The sequence below is a fragment of the Phallusia mammillata genome, chromosome 4 (assembly GCF_965637545.1).
Source record: "Phallusia mammillata chromosome 4, kaPhaMamm4.hap1.1, whole genome shotgun sequence".
NCBI lineage: Eukaryota > Metazoa > Chordata > Ascidiacea > Phlebobranchia > Ascidiidae > Phallusia > Phallusia mammillata.
The window spans coordinates 25,851,771-25,868,966 of NC_137255.1; the positions used below are offsets into that span (position 1 = coordinate 25,851,771).

Below are 17,196 nucleotides of genomic sequence, written 5' to 3' on the forward strand. Positions count from 1 at the left end.
TACCCTAACGTGCTAAAATAGTAAGCAGTTGTGTGTTGCTATAATTGCTTGTTTAAAAGTGTAGAACGATCTGTCAAGTAATTATATTCTTACCACCCCAACTATATGTTTAAACGACCACCGATGTCAAATCGTCTTCTTAACGGACGGACAGACTTTTCGGTGAATCGAATTATAGCTGTTTGTAGGCTATTGTGTTGCAGCGAATGCAAAGCTGACTCCTGGTTTAATAACTGCCGTAGCCCAGAATTAAATATCTCCTTCACGAGTTTTATTACAAGCAACATAACAAACAGACGAACACAGATAACTTACTTTTTACGTTCAGCGGTACAAGAGACACGACGTCGAGGCGAATATTATCAGAATATAAATTCGCACTTTGAACAGCATTTTAACCGTTAAAAACTAGAATGAATTTCAAAGTTTGTGGCGTGGTATTTATAGGTCCAGCAATCTTGACTAAACAACGGATAACGAAACTCGGGGGAAAACAAATTTGACACATGGGAGTTGAACAATGAACTCGATGAACCAAAGTCATTGCGCTTGATTAACTTGGGTTAATGAAACTATAGACATGCGCAATTTGAAACAATCTACTTTACGAACCAAAGTCATTACGCTTGATTAACTTAGGGTTAAAGGGGTCGACTAAAATACAAAAAAGCAATCTCGAGAAATAAACATGTTGTGGAAGATTAATTCCGAGAGACTGAACACGTGATTGATGCAGTGTACGCCTCTGGTCGACAAATTTGTGAACTGTACATTGCGTAGTAATTAATCAAGACTGTGAAACTATTCAAACTCGTGGTAATGCTTTATTAACTTATAAATACAAGCTTGTTTGTAATGTGCATTAATCTGGGTTCTTGGTAAGTATTTTTACAGTTTTTACTACCTAATGTGTTTTTAATGTTTTCGCCATAACGCGCTGCAGCGTAAACCAGTTTATCGCCAACGTTATACTTATACGGTTTTCGCATTTGGTTTGTGAACATTTTTTTACGATTCTAGTTGTATAGGTTGAGTTGAGTTAGACAACGGATTAGCGTGTTCATCTTTAATTTTAAGTATCTTTTACCATTTCGTGTGTATTTTTCTTAACAAATTTGAGTTACGCTCCTACGGTTTTGGTCAGTCATAGTTAGATGGATAAAGAGTTAGTTCGCGCAATTTCTCCTTTTACCTCCAAGTTTTATAACCACGTTGCGTTATAACCTAACTGCAACACATTCGTGCTTAAACGGTGGACCCGGCCTTTTTTTTCAAAATATCTGAATTTTTCCTCAAAAGGTGATATTACGAAACAAACATGGCCGAGGATTAAGTCAGGCTAGAATCAAGTCTGTTTTATTTATGCTCTGGCAACTAAACCAGACTGACTAAAGAACCAAGACCAGCGACACATTGCATAAATTGGTTGAAACAAGACCGATAACGTTATCGCCCTTGTAAGACATCGTCATGTTTCTTGGTCTTCCCGGTTTTTGTTCTGCGCAAGATGTTTTCGAACTTCAACTTTGTGCTGGTCACTGAGGGCGATTTGGTCAGTCGTTGTCATGTCTTGCTTCAGAACCTCGCGAAGTGCCATCGTCGCGTAACAGGAGGTTTTTAAACAGAATTTAATTCGCAAAGCGCGAAAATGACCCTCTGTAAAATAGTGTGAAAAATGCTGTTTAAAGCATAACGGTGTCGTTTTAAAGCATCGAGCAAGATTGCCAGATTGGTCAATTTCCGGCCAAAATCGTTTGATCTGGCCGTATTTTAGAGGTTTGGGATTTCGCTGGGATTAGGTGACCAGTAGGAGAAGTTACTTAATTTTTGCCAAATCTGCATTTATAGTTTACCTTTTCCTTCTGGTTCTGTAATCCCTTCCATGCGTTCAATATCTGACACTAACAGTGGTTGTTCCAGATCATCATAACGTACAACTGACCATTCTACCATACCAGGTTTGGCAATTAGTTTTCTGTAAGCACCAGGTAGGCGATATTCTCTGCCAAAAGACCACAATTTGATATGGAATGAGGCATGCAAATTTTAGTCACTAAAAATAGGTAAAGTAGTGCAGAAATGAAAACATGAAAAAAATGACAACATATTTGAAGGCCAAAATGATCCACATTTAAGTAAAATTTATCAAACAAAAAGGGCTTCATGCAGTGGTTGGATTCAATTTTTTTGTCAGCCGGTTCTATCACAAAAGTCATATTTTTCAGCCAATTCTGTTACAAAAAGTCCATTGACAGTAACCAGTAATGCTAACCGGTTTGCTGATCTAATACAATTTCGTGAGACGGTTCTATAGAACCGGTGCAAACTGGCTAAATCCCACCACTGGCTTCATGTGATAAAATATACTCTTTTTATGATCAAAATAAATGACAAAAAATAACTTTTTGTACAAATTCTGAAAATAAATGTCAAAAAACGTACTTGACTCTATGATCAAAGGAAGTGTTTTCAATTTCATCCTCTTTTAGAATTGTGTCATAATAGTTTTTGGTTTCATAAACGGGGTAAGTTATTTGACAGCCAGGTAAAGGCAGAACGACATCAGTTATATCATAAAGTGAAAGATCATCGGCAGTCAAAACTTTGACTTTCACATCACTGACAAATTTATGTTTCTTTGATGGTGGTTCTGCGTCTTCATCTTGAATTTCATTTATTCTGCACAGTTCAAGATCGTTAAACCAAATTCTTACATAATTTTTGTTTTGTAAAAGCATAGAGCCAATAAATGATAAGCTGCAGACAGTGCACACTGTTTCGACCAATAAGGTCTCATCAGTGCAGCTGGTGACGAGAGATCATCATCAGTGCAGCTGGTGACGAGAGATAGCCATCCAACGGCACTCCAGTTTGTGGTGAGCAACAGGGTACAACCCCATGCATCACCTACTCTGTGCGATGCCACAACTGGGCATACAGCACAGATGAAACTGGCTCACAACGGCCAAGCAACTGCTTGGGAACCACGGTGAAGTCGGCTCAGTGTCACAGCTTATCATTTATTGGCTCTATGCTTTTACATTGATACTGTGACACTGAGCCGACTTCACTGTGGTTCCCAAGCAGTTGCTTGGCCGTTGTGAGCCAGTTTCATCTGTGCTGTATGCCCAGTTGTGGCATCGCACAGACTAGGTGATGCATGAGATTGTCACCAGCTGCACTGATGAGACCTTATAGGTCGAAACAGTGTGCACTGTCTGTAGCTTATTATTTTTGTTTTGGCTTTTTAATTTCTTTCCTCAACAAAGCAAATATTTAGGCTGCAGACAGTACACACTGTTTCCACCTATACAGTCTTCAGTGCAGCTTGTGGCAAGAGCTAATGGCACTCTAGTTTGTTTGGACTTTGGAGTAACTGGCTGAAATGTCATGGCCAATCTGTTGTCACCAGCTGTACTGACGAGACCTTATAGGCTTTGTTTTAGCTAGATGCTTTTAGAACATAGTATTGTTTTTATTGATCAACATTAATGGCAAAGGCTCTGTCGGCCAGAATATCTAAAACAAATGATGTTGCTATTATTCACAATATTTATCAGTATTTTTTAAGTTAAGATACATAAAAAAGATACTAATAAATATAAACAAATTAAAACAAAAATAACGCTTTTACATTGCACTACCAAAAAAAGATTCTCTTTTTGTTTCGGTCTTTTGTTTGCTTACCTTAAACCTCAAACAGGCATAAAATAAAATACATCAAAATTTGACAAAATAGCTCACCTGTCTGTAGGATCGAGAAGTACTAAATCGCCAACTACAGGTTTTAAGCCATATTCCTTAATCCGTTTGCTTGCCACTTTATTCCACACAAGACTCTGATAGCTGTGTAAATACATGGTCCTTGTGTTTCTTGGCAGAAAGGTCAAAGCCTGTGTCAGTTGTGTTGGTCCTAAAATTTCACATGTTTATTTGCCTGTTCAGGTGAAAGTGCAAAGGCCACCAAAACAGACAAAAGGTTATCATGAACACCTTGTGATTAGCATTGGAGTTCTAAACATATTAAAACAATTGGAATTTCTAAACTTGATAATTGTAAGCAAGACATCTCATTCTAGGTAGGCGTTACAGAAAAATTCACATGTTTTGTGTTCCTGCTGTGAAATGGACATTTAATCAGTGATTGTTATAATCAAACAATAATAAAACACAGTATGTCCAGCCAATTAAAGGCATAGTACTGAATCAGTCGGTCACTAAGCATTCCCAAATAGCAAAGCGTAGGCGAAAAAAATCCAGCCTGCAGTGGGATTCAACCCACAACAGAAGTTTTTCTGGGAATTGCGCTCTACCAAATGAGCTACGGAGGCTCAGCGGTCAACCCCAGAAAAGTCGAAGCCTCGTATGCTGCACATGTCAGCTTCGGAGTAGGGGATCAGGAAATTGACCATTATCAGATAAGATAAACATACTCAATGATAAAAATGTAATTGTGCTCACCAAATTTGGAAATTCCACGAAGCAAACTTCTTTCTAGTGAATGTTTTTTGTCAAGTCTTTCAAGAAGTTTATCAGCTTGACCTTCTTCTCTCCAGTTCTTGATGCAAGTCAAAGTGTCATCATCCAACCCTAAATTGGCATACAATATAATATGTTGCTGTGTTGTTTTAGGTCTTTAGCAATATGTTTTAATAGAAAACTTAAATTTAAAATGTTATTTAGTGGTTTTACTTATAAGGTTTATAAAGGTATGGCCTAGAGTTGTCATTTGATAACATTGCCATCTTTGGAAAATTGCATGAATAATGAATGTTCAAATTAAGGTAATTCTTCACTTTAACTTAAAGCTACTCCACAAGCCACAACTTTTAACATAAAAAAGTTCATGATTTAAAAAATGCATCAAGCAATTTTTGAAATGCCATAACAGACTAAGCATGCAAAACTGTCCATAACATTTACATACGATGCTTGTATTTGTGTTATCATAAAATTTACTGGTATGTAAGGATGACAAAATCTGATCCACTGCTTCTTCCCAGTTTTTGTTGAGAAATGACTTTCCAATTTCATATGTTGGAATTGATGTTGCCCCGAATCGTTGCATACCAAAATAGTTGATGAAACCTTGTTCCTCAAATGACTTCATAGCAACAGAAATGTCTTTTTCATCAACATTCTGTATATTTCTAGTAAAAATAAAATTGTCTTAAACTAATCATTAACAATTTCACTTCAAAATTACTTTTTTAAAAATGCAAAAACAAAAAAACAATGGTGTCGATTGCAAAAGAAAGTACAAAATATACACTTGTATGCGCATATGTGCTTTTTGTGGTTGTTAGGTAATGATGTACCTCACAATTAATGCGAAGTAGTTGCCAGACAAATCTCCCAAACACAACGGCTGTGCATCAAGTGTAAAATTTCCAACAGCAAGTTTTCCTTGTTGTTTAGTGAGAAATGCTAATCTTTCATATGGTAAACTGCTCGTAATTTCCTTTGAAGAAAATAGCATGTTTAGTTAATTAGAGTAAAAGTCTGCAGACTTAAATCAGTTCATAAATAAATTTCTTGCCTGCAGCAACCTACTTTATCCATTACATTTAAAATGGTTTTACATTTATAGTAATTCTGTGAAAGGTTATGATAATGAAAAATTAGTTCTTAAACCTTTAACCCTTAAGAGTTGAGTGGTACTGCTTACGCCAAATAAAATATATTTATATCACCTGAACAGTGATTCCTTGTTTGTCTTTGTTACCAGCATATTGGAACACTTTGGAATGTTTCATTCCTAGTTTTGAAGTGATCATTCCCACTGCGTTGGCTGTGGCAATGTTTTGCTTGTGTAAGACGAACTTGCAATATGTTCTTTTACCACTACGCCTTTGATTCTGTCTTTTCTGACCTGCAAATATACAAATAAAAGATATATACTCTGAGAACTAAATGCTGAAAATTTACTCTGTGTTAGGTAAAACTCTTAAAAGTTGATTTTTTGACTGACAGTAAACATATTATTATCAAATTTAATATTTTTAATATTCAAAGCACATTTGCTATCTTTTAAAATGCGCCTTCAATTGGGATTTAATATGTTGTAACATTGTTATATATTTGTGTGAATGGTACATAGTTTGAAACATATTGTAAAGCTATTACCTGAACGAGTCTTCACAACTTTGATTACTTTGTTTCCTGCATTATCATCAGTTGTTGAGCTTTCCAACTTTGGATAAAGTTGTTTTATTGCTTTGTGTATTTCTGTCCGTTGTGCTTTGTCACAATCTGCCTTTTAAATACAAGAAGCAGTTAGCCATATAGCTAAAATGTTCAATTACACAAAGCTAAATTAAAGTTGTCAATTTCAGGTGTGCAACAAAAAAGGTATGTGAAGCTTGCCTTATGAAATTCCTCTCATAAAACGATCCACCTACATTTTGGTTTGAGAAAATAATACAACATAAAGTAAAACCTTAATAAGAACAGGATCTTGGGAGTCATTATTTTCTGCCAGTAAGTCAAGCAGCAGTCTGTCTTCTTTGCTGATTGCATCTGTTGAACAGGTTTCCTTCATAAAAATAATGCACTGTTATTTTGAATTTTACACTTACATCAGTTTAATTACCAAATCTAACAGAATATTTGAAACTTACGTCGACTGCTACTTCTAAAGCTTTTGGTGGATCAAACGTAGTAAGATGAACGACTTTGCCGTTTGTGGAAATTTCATTGACAAGAAAATCCTGAAACCGTAGTTTAATAATTCCATTAAAGCCACATGTTTTGCCAACAAACTCCGTAATTCCCACGTCTTTTTCACGTAGTTCATTCATAATTTCTACACCACTGAATCGCCCCAACCAGCCCGTTGAAACAAATCTTCGTTATGCTACTAACATCTACTTTGCTCAATCATTCATGTGTTTATGAATGAATGAGGTCACAAACAAAGTAGCACGTGTATGGTCACGTGATCAAACAAACTCTTGGCTGTCGTTTAGTGGTCGTTTATTTTCATGCTGGTTTGTGCAAAAATCTCTTGTTTGCGAGTTAAAAATGTCATCAAAACAATTGGACTCAGTATATTTTGTAGAACGGCGTTTGTACAAAGCAAGAATTGATCATTTTTCCAAACTTGCCAAAACTAAACGACTATTTTCAATTGCCGCGGACGCAAAGTAAGTTGTTGTTTTAATTCAAAATTGTATGTGGTCATTGTGATGCATTAAGTTGTGAATTAAGCTAGGCCTACCATACGTCCTCTTTTTTGGGAGAAAATGTCCCCCCATATAACAAAAAGCTTGTCCTCATGATAAAAAATGCTCTTGAAGTATAATTTGAAAGAATAATTATATCTTTAAAAACAGTCAAAACACAGTTAGTATAATTAATTCTCTAGCGATAAAGATATGGTATACCTAATTAAGCAAATGCTGTGCATAATAGGTTGGACTGACCTATTTTAGGAAACTTTTTCGTGATTTTTTTACATTTTGTACAGAGATTCAAAATACTTGGTGGCTCAGGACAGCAGTGGAAATGAAGTCTTGGAATATTTACAAAAACAACATAATGTTGATCCCACAGTAGTTAAGGAAAAACTGATTGTTGATGTATCATGGTTTATTGATTGCATGAAATCTAATTCAGTGATTCCAATTGAGCAGAAGTATGTGTTACAAATAAAGGTATTACTGTTATGATGTTAAGTTAAAAAAAAAAAAAAAAAAAAACTGGAGCTCGCCTTTACCAAATTTTCAATTTTTTTGTTTAGTGTGATGGAAAGAAGATAGAAAATGAACCACCTACCAAAAAATCTAGACTATCTAAAGGAGTTAATATGTATGCATGTCAAAATTGTACACCTTTACACCATTTCAACAGTCGACTAACAGTATGTAATTTTTTTGTTTCAAATGTTGTTTATTTCAAACAATAGTTGATTATTTTTAAGCAGGGGTCACCAAACTTTTTTCACTGCGGGGCGGATAAGTTTAATAATAATTCGCGCGGGCCGGATAGTTTACATGCCCCAGCGCAGTCTTTCCGAACTTAGCCCGCAAGGCGATTTTGATAGGGGTGCCAAGATATGGTCTTTCTATAATCCCATTAAAAATCTGGTGATGCGACTATTAAATTGTATAGTTAGTCTCATCTTACAAGCAATGCTTGTATATTCCGTCACAAGTGACCAAAGAAAGCAATTGTTTGCGCACAATTAACACTTGTAGTCTTGTTTGTGACGTAACAAACTGGCTTTGGGTCAATCCTGGGCGTTGTAATCCCATAAAACAAGGTAATATCAATTCTACATATGGCGACAGGAAAACTTTCGTAAGTAGATTATTTTTTAAATGTTACAAAGTTATCAATGCGATTTGACAAACCAAAAAATGTTGTCGGGGGCCGGATCCGGCCTGCGGGCCGTAGTTTGGTGACCCCTGTTTTAAAGAATGCTTTGTCACTTTTTTGTCATTAGGATGCTTTGGAAATTCTAGAACAACATGCATTTTTTCGATTGGACCAAAACGCTGAATCAAGGGCTCTTGCATTCAGACGAGGATCTGCCACTCTTAAGGCTTGTCCACACAAAATTACCTCAGTCGATTCCTTGAAAAACCTTCCTTATATTGACACCAGCAATTCATCAAAAGCAGGACATTGCAAGAAAGTGATAACTGTAAGGATTTTTGGTTTGTTAAAGTCAAATTTGTTTACTTTGTAGAAGGAATCATCTTGAAACCATGGCACTAAAATAATATCTTAGTCAGAAAAAAGGTGTGGAAGTTATATGTGTAAAATCATATAATGTTAGTATGCAGTGGTGGGAATCAAATATTTGGTCAGCCGGTTCTATCACAAAAGTCATATTTTTCAGCCAGTACTGTTACAATTGACAGTCCATTGACAGTAATCAGTAATGCTAACCGGTTTGCTGATCTCATAAAATTTCGTGAGACTCTTCTATAGAATGGTTCAAACCTGCTGAATCCCACCACTGCTAGTATGTAATAAACTACAGCATTACATTACATTACAAAAGCTACAAATTCGGAAATGATCCAAAACACTCAAGCAGCAGTTTTATAAAGAAAATTAAAGATATTCTATTCAAGAAAAATATAAAAGAAACATCTTTTTTTAAATGTGTAACCATGTTTTTATGTTACATGTTATTTGACTGGAATTCATGTTATTAACACCAGGGTAACACCATGTTATTTTCTTTGACTGGAATTTTAGGAAATTTTGGAAGAAGGTTTTTCTGATGAAGTGGAGGACATAGTGAACAGCGACTTTTACAAAACAATGAAATTATTTTGTGGTATATGGGGAGTTGGGCCGAGTACAGCCAAAAAGTGGTTTGACAGTGGACATCGACATTTAAATGATATCAAGAACCTGAAGTTGAACAAGGACCAAACAGTTGGTAACATGCAAATTATTTAGCTGTCAAGACTGTCTTTCCTGGACATTGACAAACAATGTGTTTTTCAACCTATCTATTTTTGAAACTGTTTTTAAGTCAAACACACTATATTCAGCAGTGGGATTCAGTCGGTTCTATAGAACTGTCTCACAAAATTTTATGAAATCAGCGAACTGGTTAGCATTACCGGTTACTGTCAATGGACTTTTTGTAACAGAGATGTCTTCAAAATATGACTTTTGTGATAGAACCGGGTGACAGAAAATTTGAATCCCACCACTGACTATATTTAGATGTATGACATTACTAGGCTATTTTTTGCAGCCTATTTAAAATGCCTGTGTATCAATTATAGGTCTTGAGTATTATGAAGATTTAAACACTCCTGTCAGCAAAGATGAAGCTTTGCGCATTTCTGAAATCGTCAAAACTGTCTGTATGGAAATTAAAAAAGGTAAATTCTTTCTGTATCAAATATTAGGGCATGAGGACTCAATGTGACTTAATAAAATAGATGCAAATAAATATAAACATTTGGAAACCAGTTTATGGCATAATCCATTTATTTGCATGTGGATCATAAATCCCATCTGTTGCCATTTTTACCAGAATCGTCTGGTTAATTGCATGAAAAACTTGACAACTTGTGTGACTTACTGGATTGTTCAATCTGGTTGTCTGCATAAAAAAGCTTGGTTATGTGATTAACTAAATTTTTTGTTTTAATTTCTCTGTGAGTTATTACCAATCATTGGGCAATATATATATTTTTTTTTTCTGTCAGACTTTTGTCAATAAAATTAAACTGTTATCTTATAGATATACTCCAATTGTTTATCTTTACATGTAAATACATCAATTATTTATATGAATGCAATTTAGGTGTATGGCCTAATGTCTACCAACGGATCAATCAAACTGATTCTTTCTCTTTAGATTTGTTTGTAACATTGGTTGGTGGGTTTCGAAGAGGAAAGCCTGCTGGCCATGACGTTGATTTGCTGATTTCTCATCCAACACAGGGAGAGGAGAAACATGTTTTGCCAAAGGTCATGGAAAAGTTGAAGGTAAATAGTAGGGATGGGTGGAGCCGAGCCAGCACCTGAGTACCCCACACTAGTGATGGGACGATACCAGGTTTTGAAGCGAGTACCGGTACCGAGTATGAGTACCACATATATATATACCTTCCATACCGAGTACCGAGTACGATTACCGAGTACTAAAGTACCGTGTTGTACTTAGTTGAAAATTAACACCATTGGCTAATTTATCTGCAATGGCCAGGGTACAGGCGTGCACAGACACAAGCAGAAAAATGTAATCTCCATACGATTGGGAAAAAATATACGTAACCCGGCAGAACTTTTTCCCGATTTTGTGCTGTCCGAAGCAAATATTGGCATAAAGTTGCCTGTATTCTTGTGGTGTAAACCGGCCTTCGGTATTCGCATTGGTATCGAAAACTGAGACAAAATATTTCGATACCGAGTACGAGTATCGATAACACTGAAATCGTTCGATACCATCGATACCGAGTACCGGGTACCCGTCCCATCACTACCCCACACCCAGTATAGCTGTTTTGATGCTCAGTGAAGAAACTCCTACTTGCGGAGGAACATAATTGCCCTAATAGACGTAGCTAATGCATCGCTGATAAGGACATAAGCGTTTGTCAAAACGTTTAATAACAACGCTTATTATTATTACCTATGTTCTTTAAACTTTTGCTGAAATGAAAAACCAAAACCTCTTTGGTTTTGAAAAACTTTTTGAAATGCTGATTGTTTTTAGGATAATTTTTCGTACACGGACAAGAAGATGTCTAGTGGCACCACCCATCCCCAATATACTGGAAAATCTTCTACCATGGATCAGTTTGAAAAATGTTTCAGCATTTTTAAGCTTGATCTTCCAAAATCCACGAAAAATGGTTTTGTTTAAAAATTTTCACAAACTAAATTGTGCCCTACAAATTGGCTGTGTTTTTTAGGCAACGAGAAACCATGGAAAGCGATACGCGTTGATTTGATTGTTGTTCCCACAGACCAATACCCTTTTGCACTACTTGGATGGACAGGAACGAAAGTATGATAGTGTTTACAACTTATACTCGTGTTTTAGGCAGTTCGAAATGCGATTTCTATGTTTTTTTACAGCATTTTGAGCGTGAAATCCGACGTTATGCAAAGACTGAAAAGAAAGTCGTTCTAACAAGCCATGGAATGTACACAACCGACACGGTATGGTACATAACGGGGATAATTCGCAAAGATGGCCAATTCGCGATTAGTAAACCGTCTTGGCCATTGTGTTTCGTTTAGCAAACATTAAACAAACATAGGTACACAAGAGACGGACTTAAATAGTAGCTTTAATAAAAACCAATAAATAAACAAGTCTGAATTAGGAAGATAGTAAATTTGCTCGTTAGATGCGCTTTTAGCAAACATTTTCAAAGTTTTAATGAGTTTAGCTCCTGAAGTCTATTCGTTTCGACATTCTTAAACTTAAATATGTTTTTTACGACTGTTTAACAAAAGTTGACAGATTTCAACGTGTTTTTATTCGATCCTCACCTAAGCCTCTGAACATTTAATATAGGTAATTTTTACCAATCGAGTAACCACGCTACATAGAATAGGGTTGCCATACGTCAGGATTTTCCCTGGGAGGGAATTTAGTGTTTAAATCTGCGTCAGGGAGAAATGTTAAAAAGTCAGGAATTTAAGAAATTTATATATATATATACTATAAAATTAATGTATACCAACCAGGGCTGCCAAAGCTTGGGTTTTGCCCCAAGATCTTGGGTTTTTACTTGACGTCTTGGGTTCTTGGGTTTTAATTTGAAAATTATAGCAATTCTTGGGTTTTGAGTCCTATTGATGGAATAAATATATGTAAGAACTATTTTAACGAGAAAAGTTTTTCGGGTAACTGCACTAGGCCATTTTATCATCTCTTTTATTTTCTCTCTTTTCTAGACCTTAATTATTTCTTGATAGTATACAGTAAAAGCATCGTTACACTTAAAAATGCAAATAAACCAATGCTCGTTAAACATAAAAACTGCTAACCATCACAGAAGTTTTACTGCTGCAAAATATACTGTAGACTAGACATTACTAATTTTATGAAAAAGAGAACAGATGATGATCCGTGATCGTCAAACAGCCAAGAGTGAACTGGCGATTGCTGCATATTTTATTGAACATAATATTCCCTTTGCTTGCATTGACCATTTCCTACCAGTTTGTAAAGTTGCATTTCCGGACTGTAAATTGTCAAAAAATTGTCAATGAAACGAGTAAATTTACTAATTAATTGAATTTCAAATTACATTTTGCAATCTTGGGTTTTCATTTAAATTCTTGGGTTATTTTGCTGTGAGTCTTGGGTTTTGTTAAAATTCTCATTGGCAGCCCTGATACCAACGGAGAAAGTTTATAGTAGTTAGCTACAACCGCGTCTATGCCATGAAACGTAAAGAGGTTAACTGGCGGCGCGCAGTTTAACGCACCAAGTTACTGTTTCGTTTTGCATTGCGTGTTTGTTACTAGTTGTCTAACAGTACGGGTTAAATACACAAATAAAAATTTCAAGAACGCGTTTCAAGAAAACACAGCATTCGATGCTACGTGGGAACGTGGGAAATTTCATTTGCTTTAACTGTGTACCTAATATGAAAGGAACTAAGTAACAAGGAAAAGTCGAATGTCGTGAGACATAAAAAAGTTTTTTCAGTGGCATTTTATTTTAAATTTAAAAAGGTCTTTGTGGCTCCCGTTGTTAGCTTTTTTCTGTGTAAAATTGGTCCGAATGGTTTTTAGAGTGGCAAAGGTTGGAGACCCCTGATAAATGTGCTTATTGTTTCAAGGATAGTAAGAGTAGTGGGCTTGGCCTAATAAACTTAACTGAACGAAAGCCTACACAGAAAGTTAATTGACAAGGATCAGAGCACCTAACGTTTTCTCGATTCGCCGTCCGTGTGACGCCAAATTTATTCCGGAATAGAAGTGTTTGGATCGCAAAAATGGTTAACACAGCGGTTCTTAAACTGGGATCCGCGGTCCTTTAGGCGTTTAGGGTATTTTGCGGGGACCGCGAAAAGGTTGAAGTAGTTATGGGTCCCCTTCCCTGAAGGGGACACATATTGTTTTTGTCCGTATTTTTTTTTTCTTTTTTTCTTTTTTTCTTTTTTCTTTTTTCTGTCTAACGCTGGTTTGTAACGCTCGTTTGGTCAAGAAAGAGTGCTTCAAATTATTTCAAATTTGGACATATGTTAGATATTAATCCAAACTTGGTCCACGTGAAGTTTGACCCCAAATTACCCAGCGGTTCACCCACAGGCCCCCGAAACGTAAAATTTTTAACGCTGGTCTGTAACGCTCGTTTAGTGAAGAAAGCGTACTTCAAATTTATTGAAATTTGGACATATGTTAGATATTAATTCAAACTTGGTCAACCAGAAGTTTGACCCCAAATTACCCAGCGGTTCACCCACAGGCCCCCGAAACGTAAAATTTTTAACGCTGGTTTGTAACGGTCGTTTAGTAAAGAAAGAGTGCTTCAAATTTATTCAAATTTGGACATATGTTAGATATTAATCTGAACTTGATCCACCTGAAGTTTGACCCCGAATGACCCAGCGACACACCCACAGACCCCCGAAACGTAAATGTGTCTAACGCTCGTTTGGTCAAGAAAGACACTGTAGGCAGAAGTCCCAAGAGAGTACGTTTACGAATAATAGGGCAGAGCGGGAGGGCTCAGCTTGACGTCGGACAGACGTTTTACGAGACGTCGTTTCGGTGATTAGAAATCAGCTGTTTTGCACAGCAATGCATGTCGTTTTATTAAGTTATCACTCACATTTTCAGTTTTGGCAAAGGTTTCACACATATGACGCGATTTAAACCTAATAAGCGTGCTTCGGTTTCGTATAATGTCAAGCAAAACTTTGTTAAACAAACTAAATATGAAAAAATAAACTTGACTTTTTTGCAAGATAAAAGTTTTTTTTAAATGCTCGTTGTTAGGTTGGCCGCTGCATGACCACGGGTTACTTAAGGTCAATTAGTAGGTATTACTAACACAGTTCAGAACTTTCTTTCGCCATAACGTAGCGTTTTTTGTTTTTTTTTTGAATCAAATACTCAAGGCATGTATAAATTAGGTCAAACGGTGTTGTTGAACACCAAGGACGGCGTGCTATTGAAAACGGTGTCAAAAGGTCAAACAGTCGTTTGGTGTGTGCACCCTAAAGGTTACTACAGGTCAATGGTACTCGTTTTGCGAAACAAAGTTAAATGAAAAACTCGTTTTGCGAAACAAAGTTAAATGAAAAGTTATGTATACACTTGCAGCAAATCGTATTTTAATTGTCTGTAACACAACTGTTACAGCTTTCTAGAAAAAAATTGTGTTTAAAACCCGACCTTGGACGACAATACCTGGGTCAAAGCAAGAGATTAAATTGAAAGTATTTGTTTCGTTCTTTTTTAATGCTTTTGTAATTATACGACAATAATAGTGCAAAAAAATACAACAAAATTTTTCATTGTTGGGTTAACGCTTTCTAAAAATTTGTTCTTAAGAATTTAAAAATCACCGCAACATTTGTTTACCGTAAATCCGCACAAACACGCGTGTGGGGACCCATTAGTTTTTGTTTACAAAAACAATCATATGTGTAGATCAAATGATGTGTATAGTAAATTGGTAAATATCGTATAGAATATATAAAATGGAAGTATATCAGAAAGCCACCATTCTAGTTCTATTTTTATATTTGGCGTCAGTTTGTGCAACTGAATAAGTTTAAATCAAAGTGGTAGTGAGAATCGACCGTCTCCATTGTTAAACAATAGGCTTTTTTTGCATGACAACCAACAAAAATGCAATTGTTCGCGCACAATTGTAATGGTTTTTTTTTGTCTCGTCTGTGATGTCAGATTTGGATCATTGTTATGCGCAATTTTGCATAACTAGCTAAAATCCTGCAATCAACTTTAGTTTTTCTCAAATACACATTCAGGCTTGCAGACCGCGCCCTCGAAACAATGGCAAAGGGATCGTTTAGAAAAAATAACGAAAATGTTTGAGAAAAACTGGGTTAACGCAACCGAGATAAATTTTGTCAGGGATTGTGTATCATAAAATATGGCAACCCTAACATAGAACTGATTGTAATCACCTAATTACCGAGCACTTTTAACGTCGCACTAATAACTTAAGCGTCCTTATAAAAGTAGCTTAAATGCTACGTAACCCAGGGGAAACGAAATGGTTTAAAAACGTTTTCTTTTTAATGTGCAGAAGCAAAGCATTGAAGCAAAGACAGAAGAGGAAATCTTTAAAAAACTTGATCTCGAATTTAGGCCTCCGTCGGAGAGATGTTGCTGATTTAAACTTTTTTACGACTTTATGCATTTCTTTTCTGTGTGCCCTAACGTTTTGTTCCGATTCGCGTGGTACCATTTTGTAACCGTCAGAAGCAGTGGTTTATTTTTTTTCTTCTGATTTATAACTAGACATGGGCGTTAACATTTAACTGATTTAAATTACTAACACAAGAGCATTTTACAAATGTACAAAAGCTAAAACGTGCACAGCGTGGATATTACAATTTATTTAAACGTTTATACCAGCAATTCGCGACAGATGTAGCAATAAATATTTTAAAGTGACTGAAAATGGCGTTGATGATCAGATTTACAACAACCTTCAAAGACCAATCTTTTTCACCACAAGTGGTTACCACTTATAACGTTGTGCTGATTGCTGGTGTATTGTTTTGTTTTGTAACAAGTAACAACCGATTCGCCATTGTCTGTTAGATAATTGTTTTGCATTTTTAAAATAACTGTAGCACATAAAAGAAGTAACTTTTAAAAGCACTCAATCTGTAATATTATTTCGAGTGTTATTTGATTTAAAGTTTGAACTCTAAATGAAAATATTTAACATACCGTAGACCGTAGTGAATTAGTGATAGTACATTGTTAAAATCCTCGTTACTTTTTTGTTCTGCAGTAGACGTTCAATAATCAGTTTTTTTTACTTTTATTGAAAGCAACGATGACTAAACAATACAGTTGCACTAAAAACAATCACCATACAAAATATATAAAGCATCAGTTTTCTGCAAAGGAATGATTTTATGCCTGTTGTTGTCAGTTATCGCTATTCTTCAAAAATATGATGACATTGGAAGTTGGAACGAACAAACAAGTGCTTAGGTTTAGCAAGTAGACGTCCTTTAGTAGTTAAAAGCACAAAGTTATTTTTTCCTAAAATGTGGAAATTCAACATGACATGCAGTTGTATTTGTCGTAAGCCAGAAAGAGAAGTAATGTAGTAAAGTGAGGGCTAACAAGCCAATGTTCTTGCTGCAAAGTGTATGTGGGCTGTAAACTGTTGTCATGTTTATGTTTAATATAACACATTGTCATCTTACTGGTCTGTTTGCATGGATATCCGTGAGTTTACAATTTTATAATTATATAGAATTTTTAAAAAATATAATTTTATTATAAAAAATACTTCAATCACTTGGTGCACTTTAATATCGCTTGGTGCAAATTATATCGCTTTGTGCGCATTTATATCGCTTGGTGCACATTTATATCGCTTGGTGCACCTGTATAATGCTCAGTACATCCTTACCTAGTTATATATATAAAGGTGTACCAAATGGAATAAAGGTGCACCAAGCAATGTTAAGTTGCACCAAGGGATATAAGATACACCAAGCCATATTAAGGCGTGACAAGCGTTATAACGGAGCCCGA

General features: G+C 35.8%; 2 protein-coding genes across 2 annotated transcripts; one reads left to right on the forward strand and one right to left on the reverse strand.

The window, feature by feature from the left end:
- Positions 1-256: 256 nt before the first annotated feature.
- LOC145225090 (pseudouridylate synthase 7 homolog) lies at positions 257-6,800 on the reverse strand. Its single transcript, XM_080091728.1, has 11 exons — positions 6,621-6,800; positions 6,440-6,535; positions 6,127-6,256; positions 5,694-5,872; positions 5,319-5,461; positions 4,960-5,150; positions 4,462-4,590; positions 3,745-3,913; positions 2,443-2,679; positions 1,854-2,002; positions 257-1,656 (listed from the first exon to the last, which is right to left on the reverse strand). The coding sequence occupies exons 1-11, from the start codon at positions 6,798-6,800 to the stop codon at positions 1,469-1,471; spliced, it is 1,791 nt and encodes a 596-aa protein (XP_079947854.1). The 3' UTR covers positions 257-1,468.
- Positions 6,801-6,897: 97 nt separating this feature from the next.
- LOC145225092 (DNA-directed DNA/RNA polymerase mu-like) lies at positions 6,898-16,554 on the forward strand. Its single transcript, XM_080091729.1, has 11 exons — positions 6,898-7,145; positions 7,469-7,655; positions 7,742-7,861; positions 8,447-8,647; positions 9,211-9,397; positions 9,753-9,851; positions 10,334-10,464; positions 11,195-11,333; positions 11,394-11,488; positions 11,560-11,643; positions 15,722-16,554. The coding sequence occupies exons 1-11, from the start codon at positions 6,898-6,900 to the stop codon at positions 15,806-15,808; spliced, it is 1,578 nt and encodes a 525-aa protein (XP_079947855.1). The 3' UTR covers positions 15,809-16,554.
- Positions 16,555-17,196: the final 642 nt, after the last annotated feature.